Source organism: Dendrobates tinctorius, unplaced genomic scaffold, assembly GCF_039654945.1.
Source record: "Dendrobates tinctorius isolate UK_male_01 unplaced genomic scaffold, ASM3965494v1 ptg000128l, whole genome shotgun sequence".
Taxonomy (NCBI): domain Eukaryota; kingdom Metazoa; phylum Chordata; class Amphibia; order Anura; family Dendrobatidae; genus Dendrobates; species Dendrobates tinctorius.
In genome coordinates, this window is record NW_027361796.1 from 9,917,078 (window position 1) to 9,939,064 (window position 21,987).

General features: G+C 43.5%; 1 protein-coding gene across 3 annotated transcripts; it reads left to right on the forward strand.

The window, feature by feature from the left end:
- Positions 1-13,790: 13,790 nt before the first annotated feature.
- On the forward strand, positions 13,791-21,635 carry KLF4 (KLF transcription factor 4). Of its 3 annotated transcripts, XM_073542653.1 has the most exons (5): positions 13,798-14,031; positions 14,119-14,236; positions 15,460-16,348; positions 16,439-16,603; positions 20,462-21,635. In XM_073542653.1, exons 2-5 carry the CDS (start codon positions 14,141-14,143, stop codon positions 20,635-20,637), a joined length of 1,326 nt encoding a protein of 441 aa, XP_073398754.1. In that variant the 5' UTR covers positions 13,798-14,031; positions 14,119-14,140; the 3' UTR covers positions 20,638-21,635. The 3 variants fall into 3 exon arrangements, with proteins under 3 accessions (XP_073398755.1, XP_073398753.1, XP_073398754.1); XM_073542654.1 differs by having other exon boundaries at positions 13,791-14,031; positions 14,123-14,236; positions 15,460-16,603; XM_073542652.1 differs by having other exon boundaries at positions 13,797-14,031; positions 15,460-16,603.
- Positions 21,636-21,987: the final 352 nt, after the last annotated feature.

A 21,987-nucleotide genomic window follows, 5' to 3' on the forward strand; every position in this document is an offset into this window, starting at 1 on the left:
TCCAGCGGCGGACCGCTATTTTGCAATCATGCAATTTAACCCTAAACGCCGTTCTGGAAGCGGCAAAAAAAGTCTCTCTCTCTCTCTCTCTCTCTCTCTACATCAGATCCTTTAAATTTCAGGCACTTAGCGGTTGCATCCGTTTGTTGGAAAACGGATCCGTTTTTTCACACGTTGGCATTTAGCAACTGACGGCAAACAACTGAAGTGTGAAACAGGCCTTATCAGATTTGTGTCAATAAGTACATTAACAGACTGCAAACAAAATATAATATGTAGGCTTAAAATGGCCACATTTTTGGCACTGATAAATGAGGTCTGTTAGAGAGATACCACACTGACAAATCTGTGGCCTGTATTTTTTGGCTAAATAGTGCTTGTATATAAGAACAGTGACAGACAGCAGAAAAAAATTGAATTTAGGGCTAAAAAGACCAAAATTTTTAGCAGATGGATGGATGAGGTGTGCCACAGATATACCGCACTGTAAAATATGTGGCCTTTTTTTTGGGGGGGGGGTCAGCAAAATAGTGTCAAGAAATTATGTAAGACACTCAAAAAAAATGTACTCAACCGTACCACATAAAAAATAAACATTTCTCTGTGCACTCAAAATGGATTTTTTGGACCCCTTTAACCCCTTCACTACCAAGGGTGGTTTGCACGTTAACTCCCGGGCCAATTTTTACAATTCTGACCACTGTACCTTTATGAGGTCATAACTCTGGAACGCTTCCATGGATCCCAGTGATTCTGACATTGTTTTCTCGTGACATATTGTACTTCATGTTAGTGGTAAAATTGCATTCAAATAACTTGCGTTTATTTGTGAAAAAAATGGAAATTTGGCGAAAATTTTGAAAATTTCGCAATTTTCCAACTTTGAATTTTTATGCCCTTAAATCACAGCGATACGGCACACAAAAAACTTAATACATAACATTTCCCACATGTTTCCTTTACATCAGCACAATTTTGGAACCAAAATTTTTTTTTGTTAGGAAGTTATAAGGGTTAAAAATTGACCAGCGATTTCTCATTTTTGCAACACCATTTTATTTTTAGGGACCACTTCACATTTGAAGCCACTTTGAGGGGTCTATATGATAGAAAATACCCAAAAGTGACACCATTCTAAAAACTGCACCCCTTAAGATGCTTAAAACCACATTCAAGAAGTTTATTAACCCTTTAGGTGCGTCACAGGAATTTTTTGAATATTAAAAAAAAAAATGAACATTTAACTTTTTTTCACAAAAAAAATAATTCAGGTTCAATTTTCTTTATTTTACCAAGGGTAACAGGAGAAATTGGACTGCAAAAGTTATTGTGCAATTTGTCCTGAGTATGCTGATACCTGATATGTGGGGGGGAACCACTGTTTCGGCGCATGGCAGACCTTAGTAGGGAAGGAGCGCCGTTTGACTTTTTCAATGCAAAATTGGCTGGAATTCAGATCGGACGCCATGTCGCGTTTGGAGAGCCCCTGATGTACCTAAACAGTGGAAACCCCCCCAAGTGACCCCATTTTGGAAACTAGACCCCCCAAGGAACTTATCTAGATATGTGGTGAGAACTTTGAACCCCCACGGGTTTCACAGAAGTTTATAACGTACAGCAGTACAATTAAAAAAATCATATTTTTTCCACAAAAATGATCTTTTCACCCTCAATTCTTATTTTTCCAAAAGTAACAGGACCCTAAAAGATATTGTGCAATTTATCCTGAGTACGCTGATACCCCACATGTGGGTGTAAACCACTATTTGGGCGCATGGCAGAGCTCGGAAGGTAAGCAGCGCCATTTGACGTTTTTGGCTGGAATTGAGATCGGACACCATATCGCGTTAGGAAAGCCCCTGATGTACCAAAACAGTAGAAACCCCCCACAAATGACACCATTTTGGAACTAGACCCCCCAAGGAACTTATCTAGATGTGTGGTGAGCACTTTGAACCCCCCAGTGCTTCACTGAAGTTTATAACGTCCGGGCGTGGAAATAAATAAATCGTATTTTTTCCACAAACATCATCTTTTAGTCCCCATTTTTTTATTTTCCCAAGGGTAACAGGAGAAATTGGACCCCAAAAGTTGTTGTCCAATTTGTCCTGAGTACGCTGACACCCCATATGTGGGAGAAAACTACTGTATGGTGACACGTCGGGGCTCGGAAGGGAAGTAGTGACGTTTTGGAATGCAGACTTTGATGGAATGGTCTGTGGGTGTCATGTTGCCTTTGGAGAGCCCCTAATGTACCTAAACAGTGGAAACCCCCCACAAATGATCCCATTTTGGAAACTAGACCCCCTGAGGAACTTATCTAGATGTGTTGTGAGCACTTTGAACCCCCAAGGGCTTCACAGAAGTTTATAATGCCCAGGCATGAAAATAAAAAAATCGTATTTTTTCCACAAACATGATCAATTAGTCCCCAATTTTTTTATTTTCCCAAGGGTAACAGGAGAAATTGGACCCCAAAAGTTGTTGTCCAATTTGTCCTGAGTACGCTGATACCTCATATGTGGGAGAAAACTACTGTATGGGCACACGTCGGGGCTCGGAAGGGAAGTAGTGACGTTTTGGAATGCAGACTTTGATGAATTGGTCTGCGGGTGTCATGTGTGTTTGGAGAGCCCCTGATGTACCTAAACAGTGTAAACCCCCCACAAGTGACCCCATTTTGGAAACTAGACCCCCTAATGAACTTATCTAGATGTGTGGTGAGCACTTTGAACCCCCCAGTGCTTCACAGAAGTTTATAACGACCGGGCGTGAAAATAAAAATATCGTATTTTTTCAACAAACATCATCTTTTAGTCCCCATTTTTTTTATTTTCCCAAGGGTAACAGGAGAAATTGGACCCCAAAGGTTGTTGTCCAATTTGTCCTGAGTACGCTGATACCTCATATGTGGGAGAAAACTACTGTATGGGCACACGTCGGGGCTCGGAAGGGAAGTAGTGACGTTTTGGAATGCAGACTTTGATGGATTGGTCTGCGGGTGTCATGTGCGTTTGGAGAGCCCCTGATGTACCTAAACTATTGAAACTCCCCACAAGTGTCCCCATTTTGGAAACTAGACCCCCCACGGAGCTTATCTAGATGTGTGGAGAGCACTTTGAACCCCCAAGTGCTTCACAGAAGTTTATAACGCCTGGGCGTGAAAATAAAAAAAACATTTTTTTCCGCAAAATTATATTTTTGCCCCCAATTTTTTATTTTCCTAAGGGTAACAGGAGAAATTGGACCCCAAAAGTTGTTTTGTAATTTGTCCTGAGTAGGCTGATACCCTACATGTGGGGGTAAAACACTGTTTGGGCGCATGGCAGAGCTTGGAAGGGAAGGAGCACCATTTGACTTTTTCAACGCAGAATTGGCTAGAATTGAGATCAGACGCCATGTTGCCTTTGGAGAGCACCTGATGTGCCCAAACAGTGGAAACCCCCCAATTATAACTCCAACACTAACCTCAACACACCCCTAACCCTAATCTGAGCCCTAACCCTAGCCCTAACCCTAACCCTAGCCCTAACCCTAGCCCTAACCCTAACCCTAGCCCTAGCCCTAACCCTAGCCCTAACCCTAACCCTAACCCTAACCCTAGCGGGAAAATGGAAATAAATACATTTTCTTTTAGTTTTATTATTTTTCCCTAACTAAGGGGGTGATAATGGGGGGTTTGATTTACGATTTATGGCGGTTTTTATGCTTGGCGGCTGTCGCACGCTAAAAGACGCTTTTTATTGTAAAAATAGTTTTTGCATCACCACATATTGTGAGCTATAATTTTTCCGTATTTTGACCCACCGAGTCATGTGAGGTCTTATTTTTTGCGGGACGAGTTGACGTTTTTATTGGTACCATTTTTGGGAACGTGATATTTTTTGATCGCTTTTTATTCCGATTTTTGGGACGCAGAATGAACAAAAACCAGCGTTTCATGAATTTCTTTTGGGGGGTGCGTTTACACCGTTCCGCGTGCGGTAAAATTGATAAAGCGTTTTTATTCTTCGGGTCAGTACGGTTACAGCGATACCTCATTTAGGTCGTTTTTTTATGTTTTCTCGGTTTTTTGCAATGAAAACAATTTTATATAAAAAATAATTATTTTTGCATCGCTTCATTCTGCGAGCTATAACTTTTTTATTTTTTTGCGGATGATGCTGTATGGTGGCTCGTTTTTTGCGGGATAAGATGATGTTTTCAGAGGTACCATGGATATTTATATGTGTCTTTTTGATCGCGCTTTATTGCACTTTTTGTTCGGTGGTATGATAATAAATCATTATTTTTTGCTTCGTTTTTTATTTTTATTTTTTAAGGGGTTCGCTAAAGGGGTTAACTAATGGGACAGTTTTATAGGGCAGGTCATTACGGACGCGGCGATACCAAATATGTGTACTTTTATTGTTTGTTTTTTTTTATTTTGAAAAAATGGATTTATTGGGGAATATTTTTTTTTTTTTACTAATTTATTTAGCGATTTTTTTAAAATTATTTTTAACACTTTTTTTTTTTTTTTTTTTACTTTATTACCTTGTCCCAGGTGGGACATTACTGTCCTGTGACAGATCACTGATCTGTCACATCACAGATCACTGTGACAGATCAGCGATCTGTCACAGGCACTGCTGCAGACTTCCTCATGCCTGCGCTTTGCAGGCAGTGAGGAAGTCAGCTCCCTGCAGGCCCCCGTCGCCATCTTGGATCCGGGGGCCTGTAGGGAAAGAGCCCCCCGCAGCAGCGCTGCACATTGCGCTGCCGTGGGGGGCTCAGGGAAGCACGGAGGGAGCCCCTCCGCGATCGCGTTTGATCGCGGTGTGCAAGGGGTTAACGTGTCGGGGGCGGTCCGTGACCGCCCCTGACACATTGTGCCGGGTGTCAGCTATGATAATTAGCTGACACCCGGCCGCGATCAGCGGCGCTCACCACGTGGGCGCCGCTGATCGCTGGGACGTAATATTCCGTCCATGGTAGTTAGGTCCAGGGTCACATTGACGGAATATTACGTCCTTTGTAGGTAAGGGGTTAACCCCTTTACCCCCAAGGGTGGTTTGCACGTTCATGACCGGGCTAATTTTTTCAATTCTGACCACTGTCCCTTTATGAGGTAATAACTCTGAAAAGCTTCCGTGGATCCTGGTGATTCTGACATTGTTTTCTCGTGACATATTGTACTTCATGTTAGTGGTAAAATTTAATTCAAATAACTTGCGTTTATTTGTGAAAAAAAACGGAAATTTGGTGAAAATTTTGAAAATTTCGCAATTTTCCAACTTTGAATTTTTATGCCCTTAAATCACAGAAATATAGCACACAAAAAACGTAACAAGTAACATTTCCCACATGTTTACTTTACAGCAGCACAATTTTGGAACCAAATTTGTTTTTTGTTAGGACGTTATAAGGGTTAAAAGTTAACCAGCGATTTCTCATTTTTGCAACACCATATTATTTTTACGGACCACATCACATTTGAAGTCACTTTGAGGGGTCTATATGATAAAAAATCCCCAAAAGTAACACCATTCTAAAAACTGCACCCCTCAAGGTGCTCAAAACCACATTCATGAAGTTTATTAACCCTTCAGGTGCGTCACAGGAATTTTTTGAATGTTTTAAAAAAAATGAACATTTAACTTTTTTTCACAAAAAAAATTATTACAGGTCCTATTTTTTTATTTTACCAAGGGTAACAGGAGAAATTAGACTGCAAAAGTTATTGTGCAATTTGTCCTGAGTACGCTGATCCCTGATATGTGGGGGGAACCACTGTTTCGGCGCATGGCAGAGCTAAGAAGGGAAGGAGCGCCGTTTGACTTTTTCAATGCAAAATTGGCTGGAATTCAGATCGGACGCCATGTCACGTTTGGAGAGCCCCTGATGATCCCATTTTGGAAACTAGACCCCCCCAAGGAACTTATCTAGATATGTGGTGAGAACTTTGAACTCACAAGGGCTTCACAGAAATTTATAATGTACAGCCGAACAATTAAAAAATCATATTTTTTCCACAAAAATGATCTTTTCACCCTCAATTTTTATTTTTCCAAGGGTAACAGGACCCCAAAAGTTATTGTGCAATTTGCCCTGAGTACGCTGATACCCCACATGTGGGTGTAAATGACTATTTGGGTGCATGGCAGAGTTCGGAAGGGAAGCAGCGCCATTTGACTTTTTTGGCTGGAATTGGGATTGGACGCCATGCCGCGTTTGGAAAGCCCCTGATGTGCCTAAACCGTGGAAACCCCCCACAAATGACATCATTTTGGAAACTAGACCCCCTATGGAACTTATCTAGATGTGTGGTGAGCACTTTGAAGCCCCCAGTGCTTCATAGAAGCTTATAACGTCCAGGCATGAAAATAAAAAAAATCATATTTTTTCCACAAACATGATCTTTTAGTTCCCAATTTTTTTATTTTCCCAAGGGTAGCAGGAGAAATTGGACCCCAAAAGTTGTTGTCCAATTTGTCCTGAGTACCCTGATACCCCATATGTGGGAGAAAACTACTGTATGGGCACACGTCGGGGCTCGGAAGGGAAGTAGTGACATTTTGGAATGCAGACTTTGATGGAATGGTTTGCGGGTGTCATGTCACGTTTGGAAAGCCTCTGATGTGCCTAAACTGTTGAAACTCCCCACAAGTGACCCCATTTTGAAAACTAGACCCCCCCACGGAACTTATCTAGATGTGTGGTGAGCACTTTGAACCCCCCAGTGCTTCACAGAAGTTTATAACATCCGTGCGTGAAAATAAAAAAATTATTTTTTTCCACAAAAATGATATTTTTGCCCCAAATTTTTTATTTTGCTAAGGGTAACAGGAGAAATTGGACCCCAAAAGTTGTTTTGCAATTTGTCCTGAGTAGGCTGATACCCCATATGTGGGGGTAAACCACTGTTTGGGCGCATGGCAGAGGTTGGAAGGGAAAGAGCACCATTTGACTTTTTCAACGCAAAATTGGCTGGAATTGAGATCACACGCCATGTTGCGTTTGGAGAGCACCTGATGTGCCCAAACAGTGGAAACCCCCTAATTCTAACTCCAGCCCTAACCCCAACACAGCCCTAGCCCTAACGGGAAAATAGAAATAAATATTTTTTTTTTATTTTATTTTTTTCCCTAAGGGGGTGATAACGGGGGGTTTGATTTACTATTTATGGCGGGTTTTTATTTTTGGCAGCTGTCGCACGCTAAAAGACGCTTTTTATTGTAAAAATAGTTTTTGCATCACCACATTTTGAGATCTATATTTTTTCCGTATTTTGACCCACAGAGTCATGTGAGGTCTTATTTTTTGCGGGACGAGTTGACGTTTTTATTGGTACCATTTTCGGGCGCGTGACATTTTTTGATCGCTTTTTATTCCAATTTTTGGGACTCAGAATGAACAAAAACCAGCATTTCAAGAATTTCTTTTGGGGGGTGCGTTTACACCGTTCTGCGTGTGGTAAAATTGATAAGGCGGTTTTATTCTTTGGGTCAGTACGGTTACAGCGATACCTCATTTATGTTGTTTTTTATGTTTTGGCGCTTTTATGCAATAAAATCAGTTTTATATAAAAAATAATTATTTTTGCATCGCTTTATTCTGCGAGCTATAACTTTATTTTTTCGCTGATGATGCTGTATTGCAGCTCGTTTTTTGCGGGACAAGATGACGTTTTCAGTGGTACCATGGATATTTATTTGCGTCTTTTTGATCGCGTGTTATTGCACTTTTTGTTCGGCGGTATGATAATAAATCCATTATTTTTTGCTTCATTTTTATTTCTTAAGGGGTTCGCTAAAGGGGTTGACTAATGGGACAGTTTTATAGAATTGGTCGTTACGGACGCGGCGATACCAAATATGTGCACTTTTATTGTTTTGGGTTTTTTTTATTTCCAAAAAATGAATTTATTAGGGAATATTTTTTTTTTTTTAATTTATTTAGCGACTTTTTTTTTTTTTTTTTTTTTACTTTATTACATTGTCCCAGGGGGGTACATAGCTGTTATGTGACAGATCGCTGATCTGTCACATCACAGATCACTGTGACAGATCAGCGATTTGTCACAGGCATAGAATCAGACTTCCTCATGCCTGCACTTTGCAGGCACTGAGGAGGCCAGCTCCCTGCAGGCCATCGAAGGTCCCCGTCACCATCTTGGATCCGGGGACCTGCAGGGAAGGAGCCCCCCGCAGCAGCGCTGCACATTGCGCTACTGTGGGGGCTCAGGGAAACACGGATCCCCCTCCCTGCCGATGCTTCCCTTTAACCCCCGGTACACCGCGATCGTGTTTGATCGCGGTGTGCAAGGGGTTAACGTGTCGGGAGCGGTCCGTGACTGCCCCTGACACATTGTGCCGGGTGTCAGCTGTGATAATCAGCTGACACCTGGCCACGATCAGCTGCGCTCTCCCCGTGAGCGCAGCTGATCGCGCTAGACGTACTATCCCGTCCATGGGCATAGGGGCCCAGGTACCATGGACGGGATAGTACGTCTGATGTCAGAAAGGGGTTAAAATTGCAGGATTTTCACGCCAAAAGTATTGACACCCCTGCAATTTTGTCAGATACTCAGTTTCTTCCTGAAAATTATTGCAAACACAAATTCTTTGTTATTATTATCTTCATTTAATTTGTCTTAAATGAAAAAACACAAAAAGAATTGTCCTAAAGCCAAATTGGAAATAATTCCACACCAAACATAAAAAATAGGGTGGACAAAAGTATTGGCACTGTTCGAATAATCATGTGATGCTTCTCTAATTTGTGTAAGTAACCACACCTGTAACTTACCTGTGGCACCTAACAGGTGTTGGCAATAACTATATCACACTTGAAGCCAGTTGACATGGATTAAAGCTGACACAACCTCTGTCCTGTGTCCTTGTGTGTACCACATTGAGCATGGAGAAAAGATAGAAGGCCAAAGAACTGTCTGAGGACTTGAGAAACCAAATTGTGAGGAAGCATGAGCAATCTCAAAGCTACGAGTCCATCTCCAAAGACCAGAATGTTCCTGTGTCTACCGTGTGCAGTGTCATCAGGAAGGTTAAAACCCATGGCACTGTGGCTAACCTCCCTAGATGTGGACGGAAAAGAAAAATTGACAAGAGCTTTCAACGCAAGATTGTGCGGATGTTGGATAAAGAACCTCGACTAACATCCAAACAAGGTCAAGCTGCCCTGCAGTCATAGGGTACAACAGTGTCAACCCGTACTATCCGTCGGCGTCTGAATGAAAAGGGACTGTATGGTAGGAGACCCAGGAAGACCCCACTTGTTACCCCGAGACATAAAACAGCCAGGCTGGAGTTTGCCAAAACTTACCTGAAAAAGCCTAAAACATTTTGGAAGAATGTTCTCTGGTCAGATGAGACAAAAGTAGAGCTTTTTGGGCAAAGGCATCAACATAGAGTTTACAGGAGAAAAAAGAGGCATTCAAAGAAAAGATCATGGTCCCTACAGTCAAACATGGTGGAGGTTCCCTGATGTTTTGGGGTTGCTTTGCTGCCTCTGGCACTGGACTGCTTGACCGTGTGCATGGCATTATGAAGTCTGAAGACTACCAACAAATTTTGCAGCATAATGAAGGGCCCAGTGTGAGAATGCTGGGTCTCCCTCAGAGGTCATGGGTCTTCCAGCAGGACAATGACCCAAAACACACTTCAAAAAGCACTAGAAAATGGTTTGAGAGAAAGCACTGGAGACTTCTAAGGTGGCCAGCAGTGAGTCCAGACCTGAATCCCATAAAACACCTGTGGAGAGATCTAAAAATGGCAGTTTGGAGAAGGCACCCTTTAAATATCAGGGACCTGGAGCAGTTTGCCAAAGAAGAATGGTCTAAAATTCCAGCAGAGCATTGTAAGAAACTCATTGATGGTTACCGGAAACGGTTGGTCGCAGTTATTTTGGCTAAAGGTTGTGCAACCAAGTATTAGGCTGAGGGTGCCAATACTTTTGTCTGGCCCATTTTTGATGTTTTGTGCGAAATGATCAATGTTTTGCTTTTTGCTTAATTCTCTTTTGTGTTTTTTCATTTAAGACAAATTAAATGAAGATAATAATACCAAAGATTTTGTGTTTGCAATCATTTTCAGGAAGAAACAGAGTATTATCTGACAGAATTGCAGGGGTGTCAATACTTTTGGCCACAACTGTACAGTGCCTGCAGGCCTTGCACTGATGTGTATAGAGTCACGTACACTACCCTGCCTGCCTAACACTGGAACCGATATACTTCGGAATTAGACCTTAGAAGGACTATTGGTTTAGCTGGATATGAGTAGTTTACGATGGTAGACCCCACACTGACTAATAAATCCCGAATTCTGGCCCTATCTCGGCAGCAACTCTCCCTACACAATCTAAATCCGGAACTGAATGCGCTGAGCATGGCGGTGTCCGGTCTCTTATACCGCTGATGATGCTGTGCTGCCAGCCAATCACTGCACGACCACAACAAAGACGGCTGCGGCGTTTCATTGCCTGGCAGACAATCCATGCAGCGTGATTGTGTCTCTAAAATCCGCCAAAAAAGCTGGGTGGAGACTCGAGTTCCCGCCGAGTAATCCCGGCAATGCTTGGTGCTCGCCGAGTACCGTGATACTCAGGCGAGTAACGAGTAGTGGCGAGCACGTTTACTCATCACTAATAACAACCCATTCTTGTGTAATCAGTGCTTAGACTTTATCACAAATTCTGGATCTTTGTCCTCCTGTTTTTTTGAGGACAGACCAAAAGTTCTAAATGGACTTGAGATCTGAAGCGTTTCCTCGCCATGGACCCAAATTTTCAATGTTTTGTTGACCGAGCCACTTAGTAAGTAAACCCACATGTGAATGGTCTCAGGATGCTTTACTGTTTTCATGTCATGGGACTCGCCATTTCTTCTCTGGGCAACCATTCTTTCAGCTATCCCATCAAGTCTGAAAGGGGCTTTATCAACGAAAATATCTTTACCACAGTCCTCTGCAATCCAATCTTTGAACATCTTGCAAAGTTATTTTCTCTGATGAAGCCCGAAAAAGCAGAAGAGTCAAAGTAAAGAGAGGGTAAAATTTCATTATAAATGCCAGTCCAGGGATATGGTAGACAATGCAGTTGCTACAAATAGCCCCTAAGTACATCCCCATTACTAGCTGTCTTTTTCAAAGGGTAGCTTCCGTAACAAAGAAAAATCATAAAAAAAAGATGACGCTATGACGACTAGTGCTGAATGCGAGTGCTCGCTCTTCAGATTTGTATTGAGGCGCTCGGGTATGCATCGAGTATCGTGGGTGCTGGAGTGATGTGGCTCGAGTTTCCACCCTGCATGTGACATGGAAAAAAGCAGCAGTTTTCCAATTCAGTCAGCGAAAAAAAGCATCTGCATGAGATTTCTTAAATGTTATAGCTTTTGCTGTACTGTAAAAAGCAGCTTTGAATGGGCATAAAAAGGGCTGCAGAAACGCAATGTGTGAACATAGCCTTATACTCGTCTCTGGTGTCGGCACTCTCTCCGGGACCGTGCGCTATTATGTCACACGTTGTTAGGAATGGCGGAATGCACTAAATAAAATAATAATAAAGTGCGTTTGCCGCTCGGGGTCCACCATGCAGTAGGTGGTATAACTGCTAAGTGGTGGCAGACAAGCAATATGGCAGTTATGATGCACACGGGTTAAACTTCACCCGAAGTGCGCAGAGCGGCCTCTGTTCACACACAGAGGTGACGCAACAAAAAACATACAAAACGCTGAACCTGTTAGTGACACAGGCCTCAGGTAGATGCACACACGGTATCTGGTCACAGGAGCAGGACCCAAGCTAGAGGTGCTGCGTCCCTCTAGACCTACCGTGTGTGCGGTGTCGCTTCTGCGGACGCCAAGGAGGGCTGCAACTGCAGCGCGGCATAGGACACTGCCGCTCAATGACAAAGCAGAAAGCAAGCACGATGTCGGACACTAGCGTAGAGGTGAGCACAGTGGCTTAAGGCTTGCCACTGACTGGCGCTGACTACTAAACCAATTCCCTATCACCATGCGTATTATCAGAGGGAAGGGGTTTCAAATGAGTCAGTCACCAGAGTCATACATCCGTCACCATTCACACATAGCAGTATAGTCTATACTAGCACATGGTGGAACGGCCATGCGCGCTTTTTATAGCCGTGCGGGACCTTCCAGATCTCTGCGATGGACCAATGAGATCTGGAACAGGACCTGGACACGTGACTCTCCAATGGGAGATCGTCTCGTGAGCATGCCCAGTAGGAGCACAGAGGGACTTAGTCTCTGGAGCGGTCTGCTGCAAAGTAATCTCCTCTGTAGTAGATAGACAGCAGGAGACCGCAGAATGTGAGGCTCTGGATTCCTGCAGAGCAGACGCAGAAACCTGACGCCTAACACACGTTCCCTGTAGCCAATCAGTAACTGCTTCATTCACCCCATGAATCGTAGACACCTGGAGGAAGTGAGACAACAGCAGCTGTATGTGATTTGCTTGAATGCACAGACAGTGCCACAGATCGTTATGTCACACAATCCCTGCGGCCACAGATTGTCACACGATCCCTGCAGCCACAGATTACGTCACGTGATTCCTTCAGCTAATATCATGTGATCCCTGTGGCCAAAGATGGTTATGTCACACGATCCCTGCGGCCACAGATTGTCACACGATCCCTGCTGCCACAGATTACGTCACGTGATTCCTTCAGCTAATATCATGTGATCCCTGTGGCCACAGATTGTCACGCGATCCGTGCAGCCAGATTGTTATGTCACGCGATCCCTGCTGCCAATGTCATGTAATCCCCGGAGCCACAGTTTGCTGTCACTTGATCCCTGCAGCCGATGTCATGTGACCCCTGAAGCCAATGTCATGCGATCCCCTGGAGAGCCAGTGCCGACACCGCTGGCTTGGCGTAAGAACCGCAGGGGAGTATAGGTGTAATTATTTCATGGGCGAGATGAGGACTGAAGGTGCTGTCCAAGTAGTGGACATCCCCTTTAAGAATAAATGGAGCAGTTTGCACAACAATTACCTACTGCTCCATTTACACTGGGCTTTTCTGTGCCTCGGATGGATATGGGTCCCAGCAGTTGGACCCCCAGTAATAGGGAACTTTGCCCCCATTTTAAGGATAGGTATAGGCTAGCTTCCACAACGTGAAAGCCCCCATTAATGAGAAGGCACAAGCCCCGAGCTGACTCCTGTGTAACTCCAGGACACAGTGAGTGCAGGCAGAGCAGCGCTCGCCCCCGCCAGCACTGACACGCGCTGTGCGCGCCCCCGGCTCAGGGACTCCCACGTCCGGATGCGCGCCGTCTCCCAGCAACCCGCTCTGTTTGGCTCTCCAAACACTGACGTGACGTCACCAGCCGCGCCCACCTTCTCATGCTCCTGCGACTGACGCCGGGGCCGCTACTACTGTCACAGCAGCGCTTGCCAGCCAGCTGCTGCTCAGACGTCACGGCCGCAGGCCGCGCCCTCGTATTGCTCTCCGAGGAGCCTCCCACCTGCGGCCGCGCCGTCTCACTGGTGGAGTCCTGTATCGCCATTAAACTGTCGCCTTCCTTAGCAATTACCCTCAGTCGTTTGCCATCAAACCTGCGGCAGTAACTGGCGCCTCTAGTGGACACACTTGTAAACAGCAGCAGCAGCAGCTCTAGTGACAGTTGCGGAAAAGAGGTGGGAACGCGGGATTGTTATGAGGCGACAGTGGGCGGGGCTTTGGGTGTGGCGTAAAGCGTGGGCACTTGTCACGTGATTCCAGTCCCCGCCCCGCATTTATAAGGCTTGTCAGCCGCGGTCGCCGCTCACAGTCACATAGAACACGAGGGCAGGGAGAGAGCAGTAGCAGCTGCAGGCGGCGCTCATGGCAGTACCTGGAGGGGATCCCCGGACTCGGCTGTGTGTGACAGGCGCCGGACACAGGGACGCCCTGCAGCCTCGGCTCGTCACCCGTGCCTAGTACTGTGCCTATGGACGGCCTGTGCTAGACGCGTGGCGCTAGTGTGTGGCTTCTGTGGACGGAGCCGCTGTCAGCACGAGGTACGTGTGAGCAGGGCGGAGAGGCAGCTGCTTGTGCTGGGGCTTCGCTGGCTGCAGTGTGATGTGACTGTGTATATCTGTGCCCAGGCAGCCGCCCAGTGAGTGTGACATGGCTCTCAGCGGGACCTTGCTGCCATCCATCGCCACCTTCACAGCGGGGACCCCGGGCAAGGACAGAGTGTTGAGACTGGCAAGTGTTGGCGACGTGAGTATCCCTGCGAGGGGAGTAGCCCTCTCCTTCCTCTCCCATGCCCACCATTAGGTTGGCACTCTGCATGTTCTCCTCCATAACTGTGCTTCATGTGGCCCCCTGTGGGCTGCCTTCTGCAGGATCTGTGGATTATGTGGCCCTCTGTGGGCTGTAGCATCTGTGGATTGTGTGGCCCCTTGTGGGCTGAGGTCTGCAGGATCTGTGGATTGTGGCCCCCTGTGAGATGCGTTCTACAGGATCTATGGATTGTGTGGCCCTCTGTGGGCTGTAGCATCTGTGGATTGTGTGGCCCCTTGTGGGATGCGTTCTGCAGGATCTGTGGATTGTGGCCCCCTGTGGGATGCGTTCTACAGGATCTATGGATTGTGTGGCCCCTTGTGGGCTGAGGTCTGCAGGATCTGTGGATTATGTGGCCCCCTGTGGGGTGAGGTCTGCAGGATCTGTGGATTATGTGGCCCCCTGTGGGGTGAGGTCTGCAGGATCTGTGGATTATGTGGCCCCCTGTGGGCTGAGGTCTGCAGGATCTGTGGATTGTGGCCCCCTGTGGGATGCGATATACAGGATCTATGGATTTTGTGGCCCTCTGTGGGCTGAGGTCTGCAGGATCTGTGGATTATGTGGCCCCTTGTGGGATGCGTTCTGCAGGATCTGTGGATTGTGGCCCCTTGTGGGATGCGTTCTGCAGGATCTATGGATCTGTAGCCCTTCGTCCAAGCTTATATCATGCTGGCTAATTCTCCTATTAGCTAAGCAGGGATCCAGTTGCCACTTAGTAGCCAGCTTCTTCATGTTGCGCAGCTTCACCCATCCCGCTGCCTTACTTTAGCCCTAAAGTTGTGCCCCCTTAATTATGGCACAGCCATGGCTTCTTGCATTAGAGCTTTGCTATTCAGTTCCTGTGTCTTACGCTTACTCATCTCCTTGTGATAGTGTTCAGAAGGAAAATAGAAGGGTCTCTGTTTGCTGTTATCTTAGAAACCAGTGTACACAATAATATTCCTAAAGGGGAAATGCCAAATGCAGATATTTAACTGTAGATAAGTTGTTGCGTCTAGATTGGCCCAAATCTGCTCTGGTTGGGGAGTAACAATGTTCTTACCAAAATTCTGCATAAGGGATAATTATTTTTTTATTTTTTTTTTTTTTTTTAACTTGAATGTGCTTTGTACTTTGGCAGCTGTGCTAAGAAAGTTGTCTTGTCTTACTTTTTCCTACAGAGGTGGAGAGAAGAGCTGTCCCACATGAAAAGGCATCCTGCACTTAACCTGTCTCGGCCCTATGACGGTGTAGAGGGACACTCTTTGGGGTCTCGCAGAGATCAAGAGGAATTTCATGAGCTGCTGGACTTTGATTTTATACTATCTAATTCTCTTATTCATCAGGAGTCTATGGTGGCTTCCTCCTCATCATCTTCCTCTGCTGCTGCCTCATCACCTCCACCGGCTGTTTCACTACCAGACAGCATGTCTGCTCTCTCGCCACCTGCCAACTGTAACTTTACCTACCAGCTATCTTGCCCTCAGGAAGCAACTGGAGGCACCCCTCTAATATATAGTTCAAGGGAGTCCACTGTGCCAAACTCCTCTTTTAACCTGGCGGATATAAATGATGTGTCTCCTTCTGGTGGATTTGTGGCTGAGCTTTTGAGACCTGACTTGGACCCTGTTTATATGCAGCAGGCACAGACTAGTCTACAAGGCAAATTTGTATTGAAGGCTGCTGTGGATATGAGTGACTATGGCCAGCCCATCAGTGTTAGAAAGGGTGGTTCTGGTATGGACAGTCACATGGTGTATCAACTGCCAAGGATGCGTCAAGAGATCAAGCAGGAAGCACCTGGTTCTTGCTCGGGCTCTTGCCAAATGGATGGACAAGGTCAACAATCACAAGGGCAGCATGAGTATCAAGTAGTAAGGGTGCTGTCAAGCAGGACTAACCAACCTTTGTCTCCAGATGAGCTCATGGTAAGAGATTGCCATGCTTCGTCTCAGGCATTAAGCCACCCCTCTCTGTCAATACCTCCTGGCTACCACTCTTCTGCAGGTTTCCCTCACTTCCCACCAGACCAGCAGCCCCAACTGCCTCCATCTCAGCTTCAGTATCAAGGTCAGTCTTATCTAAGTATTTTTGAAGAACCTTTAAACTTTCAACTATTGAAACAAGAAGTGATGCTGACCCCACCCTCTTCACCTCTAGAGCTCCTAACTCCGGGCAGCTGCATGTCAGAAGAAGTTAAGCCCAAGAGGGGTCGCAAGTCCTGGCCCAGGAAAAGAACCGCTACTCACACCTGTGAGTACGCTGGCTGTGGAAAGACCTACACCAAAAGCTCACATCTAAAGGCCCATCTGCGCACTCATACAGGTAACAGATTTTCTCAGACTGATGGGGGGAATATTTGGCTATTGTTTTAATAAAGGCTGTAGTATATAGGGCTGCTGTGACAAAATTACCAGTGTACTTTGCATAAACATCTGTGCCCACACTGCTCTGCTTCCTTCTGGAGACTATTTAGAATGTCGGTTTTTGTGGCTTTACTCTTGGCAAAACTTTAGGCATATTACAGAGTGAAGCATACAAAGAGCCTATAAACTGAAAGAATACGTTCTCTACAAATAGGTTACATCAAAGGTAGTTGCCGATCTGAAGCTACCCCTTCCTCCAGGAGTTCATTTTTAGTATTAGATAAATATATATAGGACAAGAACACATATTTTAGTATATGTGCACATCCATCTTCTCTGCGATTTGTTTCACTAGCATAGGTACCGGTATTTATGGGATTTTCACGTATGCCGCATAGACTAACCCTACAGTCTCATACAACATGGAGAACTTTTCGAAGTATTTCTTCAAAGAACTGATCAATTCTTTTACTAGAATATTTCCTCTATACAGATAAGGAATTATTTCAAGAATTTGCAAAAAAATGCTTAGTCATACTATAGATCCATCTAAACAATCCCCCCCACATTTAGTTTCCGATTTAGCGTTTTTGGTGTCATTAACACATTTCCAAATAGTTACTCTAATGTTATATTTTAAAAGTTACCAAGCAGGTGTATGAGCTAGCCAAAGACGTCTGCTTTATAAGGAGAAAGTCCTATTTGTGTCTGTTATACCGCATGAAACTGTGATTTGTGTATTTTCATACTAGTTTCGTGAGCTTTAGTTACAAATAGTTTTAAGAAAATAGAACTAATATAAAAAATTGGCATTTTTACCCTATACAATTCACTGAATTAGATGGTTTGCCAAGTCTTGCTCACATTTGATTAAGGAACGACTCCTCCAATTTGGTGTGTCCCTTTTCCATACTTTGTACCCAGAACGAATTCTAGAGGAAAACTTGAGCACTATGTAAGAATTTTTTTTTTTTTTTTTTCCCCGATGTAAAAAAGCTGAGGGGAAGAAGTTCTCATTTATCAAACTTTAGTGACCTGTTTTTCCAGCCTTGATAGCATAGCAAATGTAACAAGTGTTGGGATTCAGAGTTGTTTTTCACCCAAGAGCTGCTTGTTCTCTTTAGTCTTGATTTTTACCTTGCGCCAAGACTTGTCAATAAGGGCAGTTGACTATTTGTCGCTGACTTTCAAGTGGAAAAATTCATTTCACAAGGTTTTGAGGTGTGGTTAATGTCTATGGACCTCGGCCAAGTTTGAAACGAGTTTACCACAGATCACATTCATTTTTAGAATAGTAGAACATATTTGCAGCTAACAATGAAGACAAAATGACTTTGATCTTTTGAGACGCTGCTGCACAAGCCCTGAGGGTCTAGGGCATGATAATTGCAGAAATCCCCACTTGGTAGCAGCCAACATGTAGACCTTAAGAACATACCTTGGAGGACTAATACCTAATGACATTTTTCTGCAATCCGAAATCTGCTGTCTAGCCACTTCTTAGCATGTTCTTGTCACTTTAAAAGTATGTTTTCAAAATTTTAATTCATTTTTTGTAAGTTGTTGGAATTTAGACAACTGGTAATTTATGATGCGTGAAAGCGTAAACTAGCTGGAACTCTTTTTTTTTTTTTTTTTTTTTTTTTACCTGTGTACCAACGCTGGTTTACCGATTTGTTTGCATAGACGAAACTTTTCTCTCTACATTCCAACACTCCTACATTCTCTCTCATTTCTAATGGAAAAGTAGAGAATCTTAGAATGGATTTCTTCAAGCATGGTGAAGGATGCCATTTTTCTGGACCATAGAGTATCCCTGAATGTGCAGCCATCTAATTGACTATGAATCATTGGAAGTGGTTGTCTACAGGAACTAATTCCAAAATGGACTTTGGCATCACTGTAACTTTTAAGTTTTGCTAGTCTAAAAATCTGTGCAAATGTAAAAGCTGTCGTTTCTGATGCAGAATGGATCAGTAAGGGTTGGGAGCTAGGGATAATAAGATTTTCATTGCTTTTATCCAATTAAACTTTCATTTTACAAGCTCACTTTCATAAATCCTTGTTGGTGTCCTGTCACAGTAACTTCAAGGCAAGGAGGTCAATGCTTGTAAGGTCATAAAACTCTTGGGGCATTGTATATACAAACTTAATGCAAGCTTATATACAGGAGAACCTAACGTGGGTTCACATATTCAGTTTTTGTGGTTTGGGTCCAAAAATTGGACAGATTTCTGTTTTTACTAGCCGTGTAGGAGGCAGAGCTCTCGCCAACCTTTAATAAAACTATTGCCTCGTCTTCTGAGCACCAGGTACTAACATCTGTGTGCTGTCAGTTGTGGGTTTTTTATTTTTGTCTCCCACCTTTCCAAATTTGTTTTAATAGCTTCTTGTTTCTTTTCCATTCTGTGTTTTTTGTTTTTTTTGACAACCATTGGTCAGCAAAAATATTAATAAATGATGTGAATATCTATTGAATATGATTGCTACGAAATGCTCATGTTTGAGACCTTAGATTAGATCTGCAGTGTGGGTGTATATATAATTTATATTCTCTGTATTAAATATAATAGGGTTGTTCCTAGTGTCAGGGATCCTGATGCCCACCAGAGTTGTCGTTCATCCTCCTTCTATGCAGAGCATGTGTCACCAAAGCTTTAATGTACATTGTAAACTTGCACAAACTGGACAGTCGGTATGATAGGGTTTGGGAGTTTTCCTCTTCTTAACCTGCCTATAATGGCCACTTGGTGGCAAGTAATTCACTATAAAGGTTGTCCCTTTGAAGCCCGTTACATTGTCAGAATCTGGGCACAGTGGAGGAACCTCTGGTACTAGGATGGGTCAGTCTAAACCATAGTTTTGTAACTTTGTCTATATTGAGTCTCAAAGATAGTTTACAGCCTTCTAAGGCCATATTCAGATGTTTGTTCTTCACGTCCATGTTCTACCCATGGTTTTCACTGCTAGAACATGTACCCATTAGAATGTATGGAGCAGTTCGCATGTCCATGTTTTTATTGTTTGTGGATTGTCTGCAAAAAAGCTCACAGAAGTTTTTCATCTGAGTCGTGGATCAGGTTTGCTCCTACCAGTCTGGGTCTGTGTGCTGTCTGTGATTGACATTGCAGTGGATAAAAGAAGCTGTGCAATTTTTTTTTCCTGAGTGAAAATCCCTGACTGTAAAAACTGACACACTGATGAAAATGGGATGAAAAATCAGACCGCAGATGGAGGCATATTTTCTTTTATCCTGGTGTTCACATATTTCACAGTCTCTGCTTGTCATGCCAAGATCCATTTAGTTTCTCCTGTCCTGAGTTGTGCAGAAGATCTCTGATGGACCTACCCAGCTCTGCTCCTGTCAATTTTATCCATGATGTAGACTTTTCCACTGGGGGAAAAAAAATTAGCCAACAGTAGCAAGCAGTGATCTTGAAACTTGAAAATTGGAATCTAAAGTATACAAAGAATTTGCTAAACGTTTGATTAATATGTGGCACGGATAATGTGTTGGTCGCTGATCATGTGTGAATATAAGACGTTCCTGTGGAGGTGGACTGTAAATACATCAGCTTGTAGACCAAAGTGGCTTGTGTTGTAAATGTCAAGGTGCAGATAAACTGGTTAGACATGTGTCTACTTTGTGATGTGAAGTGAGCCATACTACTCTTTATTACAGACTGTGTGTTCTGTGACAAAACAATGGATCTTGCGGTAGACCGTCCACATAGTATACATGGTTTTTAGAAATTGATGAAGTATTTGATTCCTGTTTGCTTTTTTTTAAATAATTCCTTGTCTGCTTTTCCCATAGGAGAGAAGCCATACCACTGCGACTGGGAAGGCTGTGGATGGAAATTTGCTCGCTCTGATGAACTAACACGCCACTACCGGAAACACACTGGTCATCGGCCTTTCCAGTGCCAAAGGTGTGACCGAGCTTTCTCTAGGTCAGACCACCTAGCCTTGCACATGAAAAGGCACTTCTGAGTATATGAAGTAGCCCGAGACCCAATACTGCCATAGGCTTTTCAGTATTTATAGCACACACAAACCATGGGGACGGGAGGAAAACAAATGTAAGCACTACAAGCTGCCATGTTTTGTGGGAAGGCAAGAATTGGGAACCTCATGTAACTGCATAACCATTCTCTACTACACGTCGGAGAACATACTGCGGTAATTTAATGAACCATGTCTGAGGAAATGGGTCTTTGACTGGATCTTCAATCATTCCATTGTTGGATAAAACTGGACTTTTTTGTTTCTTTTGTGGACTTGATCTTAAAGGTTAATGACTGGAAAATGGTGGTTGCACTATTTACAGGTGTTCAACATTGGCCCACCTGCTGCTGTCTTCTATTCTCATCCAGCTCCACCAGCCAGGTCAAGGGCTTATGTATTATGAATAAATTCCTCTCGTTATATAATGAAATATGTAACATTTGAGGAAGGCTGAATATATCTGATTATTCCATGCAAAACTCTAACAAGTGTGCGTTTACACACATCTAGTAGAATAAAGCTAACGAAAATCTGGTTGAAGGAATAGTCATATTAGCTAATGGTGCTTACCGGCTCATACTTCTAAAGGTACCAAAGATTGAAGCCAAAGTTCTCAAACTGCTGCATATTTGACAAGGAAACCTATTTTGTCTTCCGATTTTTTATTTTTTTCTTTAAATGACCAAAGTCAGGTGTGTAAACCTGATTTATCGATGTTTGTATATGCAGACAGTACGTGATGCACTGTGGTTTCTGTGTGCAATAATGTGTACAATGGTCTACTTCCACATATGCCTTATCCAGAACAAATGTCTTGTGTTTTCTATATAGGACTTTACATATAAAATATGTAATATAAATTTTATGCTAACTTCTATTTTGTATATTTGTAAACTATGAAGTAAATTGAACCTTTTTGGAGTTTGTATTTTCCTTAAGTTTTAAATAAACCTATATTTTATTTGGCGAATTATTCGCAATAATTGAAATCTTAAGGTCGTTTTTTTTTTTTTCTCCTCTTTGGTCACAGATTTTATAAAAAAAAAAAAACCTTTTCAAAACCAGAAAAAAATGACCTGCTTATCCATTAGGAGGTCAGCTTTCATCTCTTAAACTGCAGTGTCAAATGAAAACTGCACTGTGATTGTGTGTTTTTTTTTTTTTTTTTTTTTTTTTGGTTTCTCCTTGCAGTAGATTTATGGTAAATCTGCAGCATGTCAAATTTTCAGCCTCTTTCTGCAGATTTCACCCATATTAAGTGCAGGAAAAATCCACAACAAAAAGTGAAAGATAAAAAAAATGCATATTTTACAAAGCGTTTTTCCTGCCGAGATA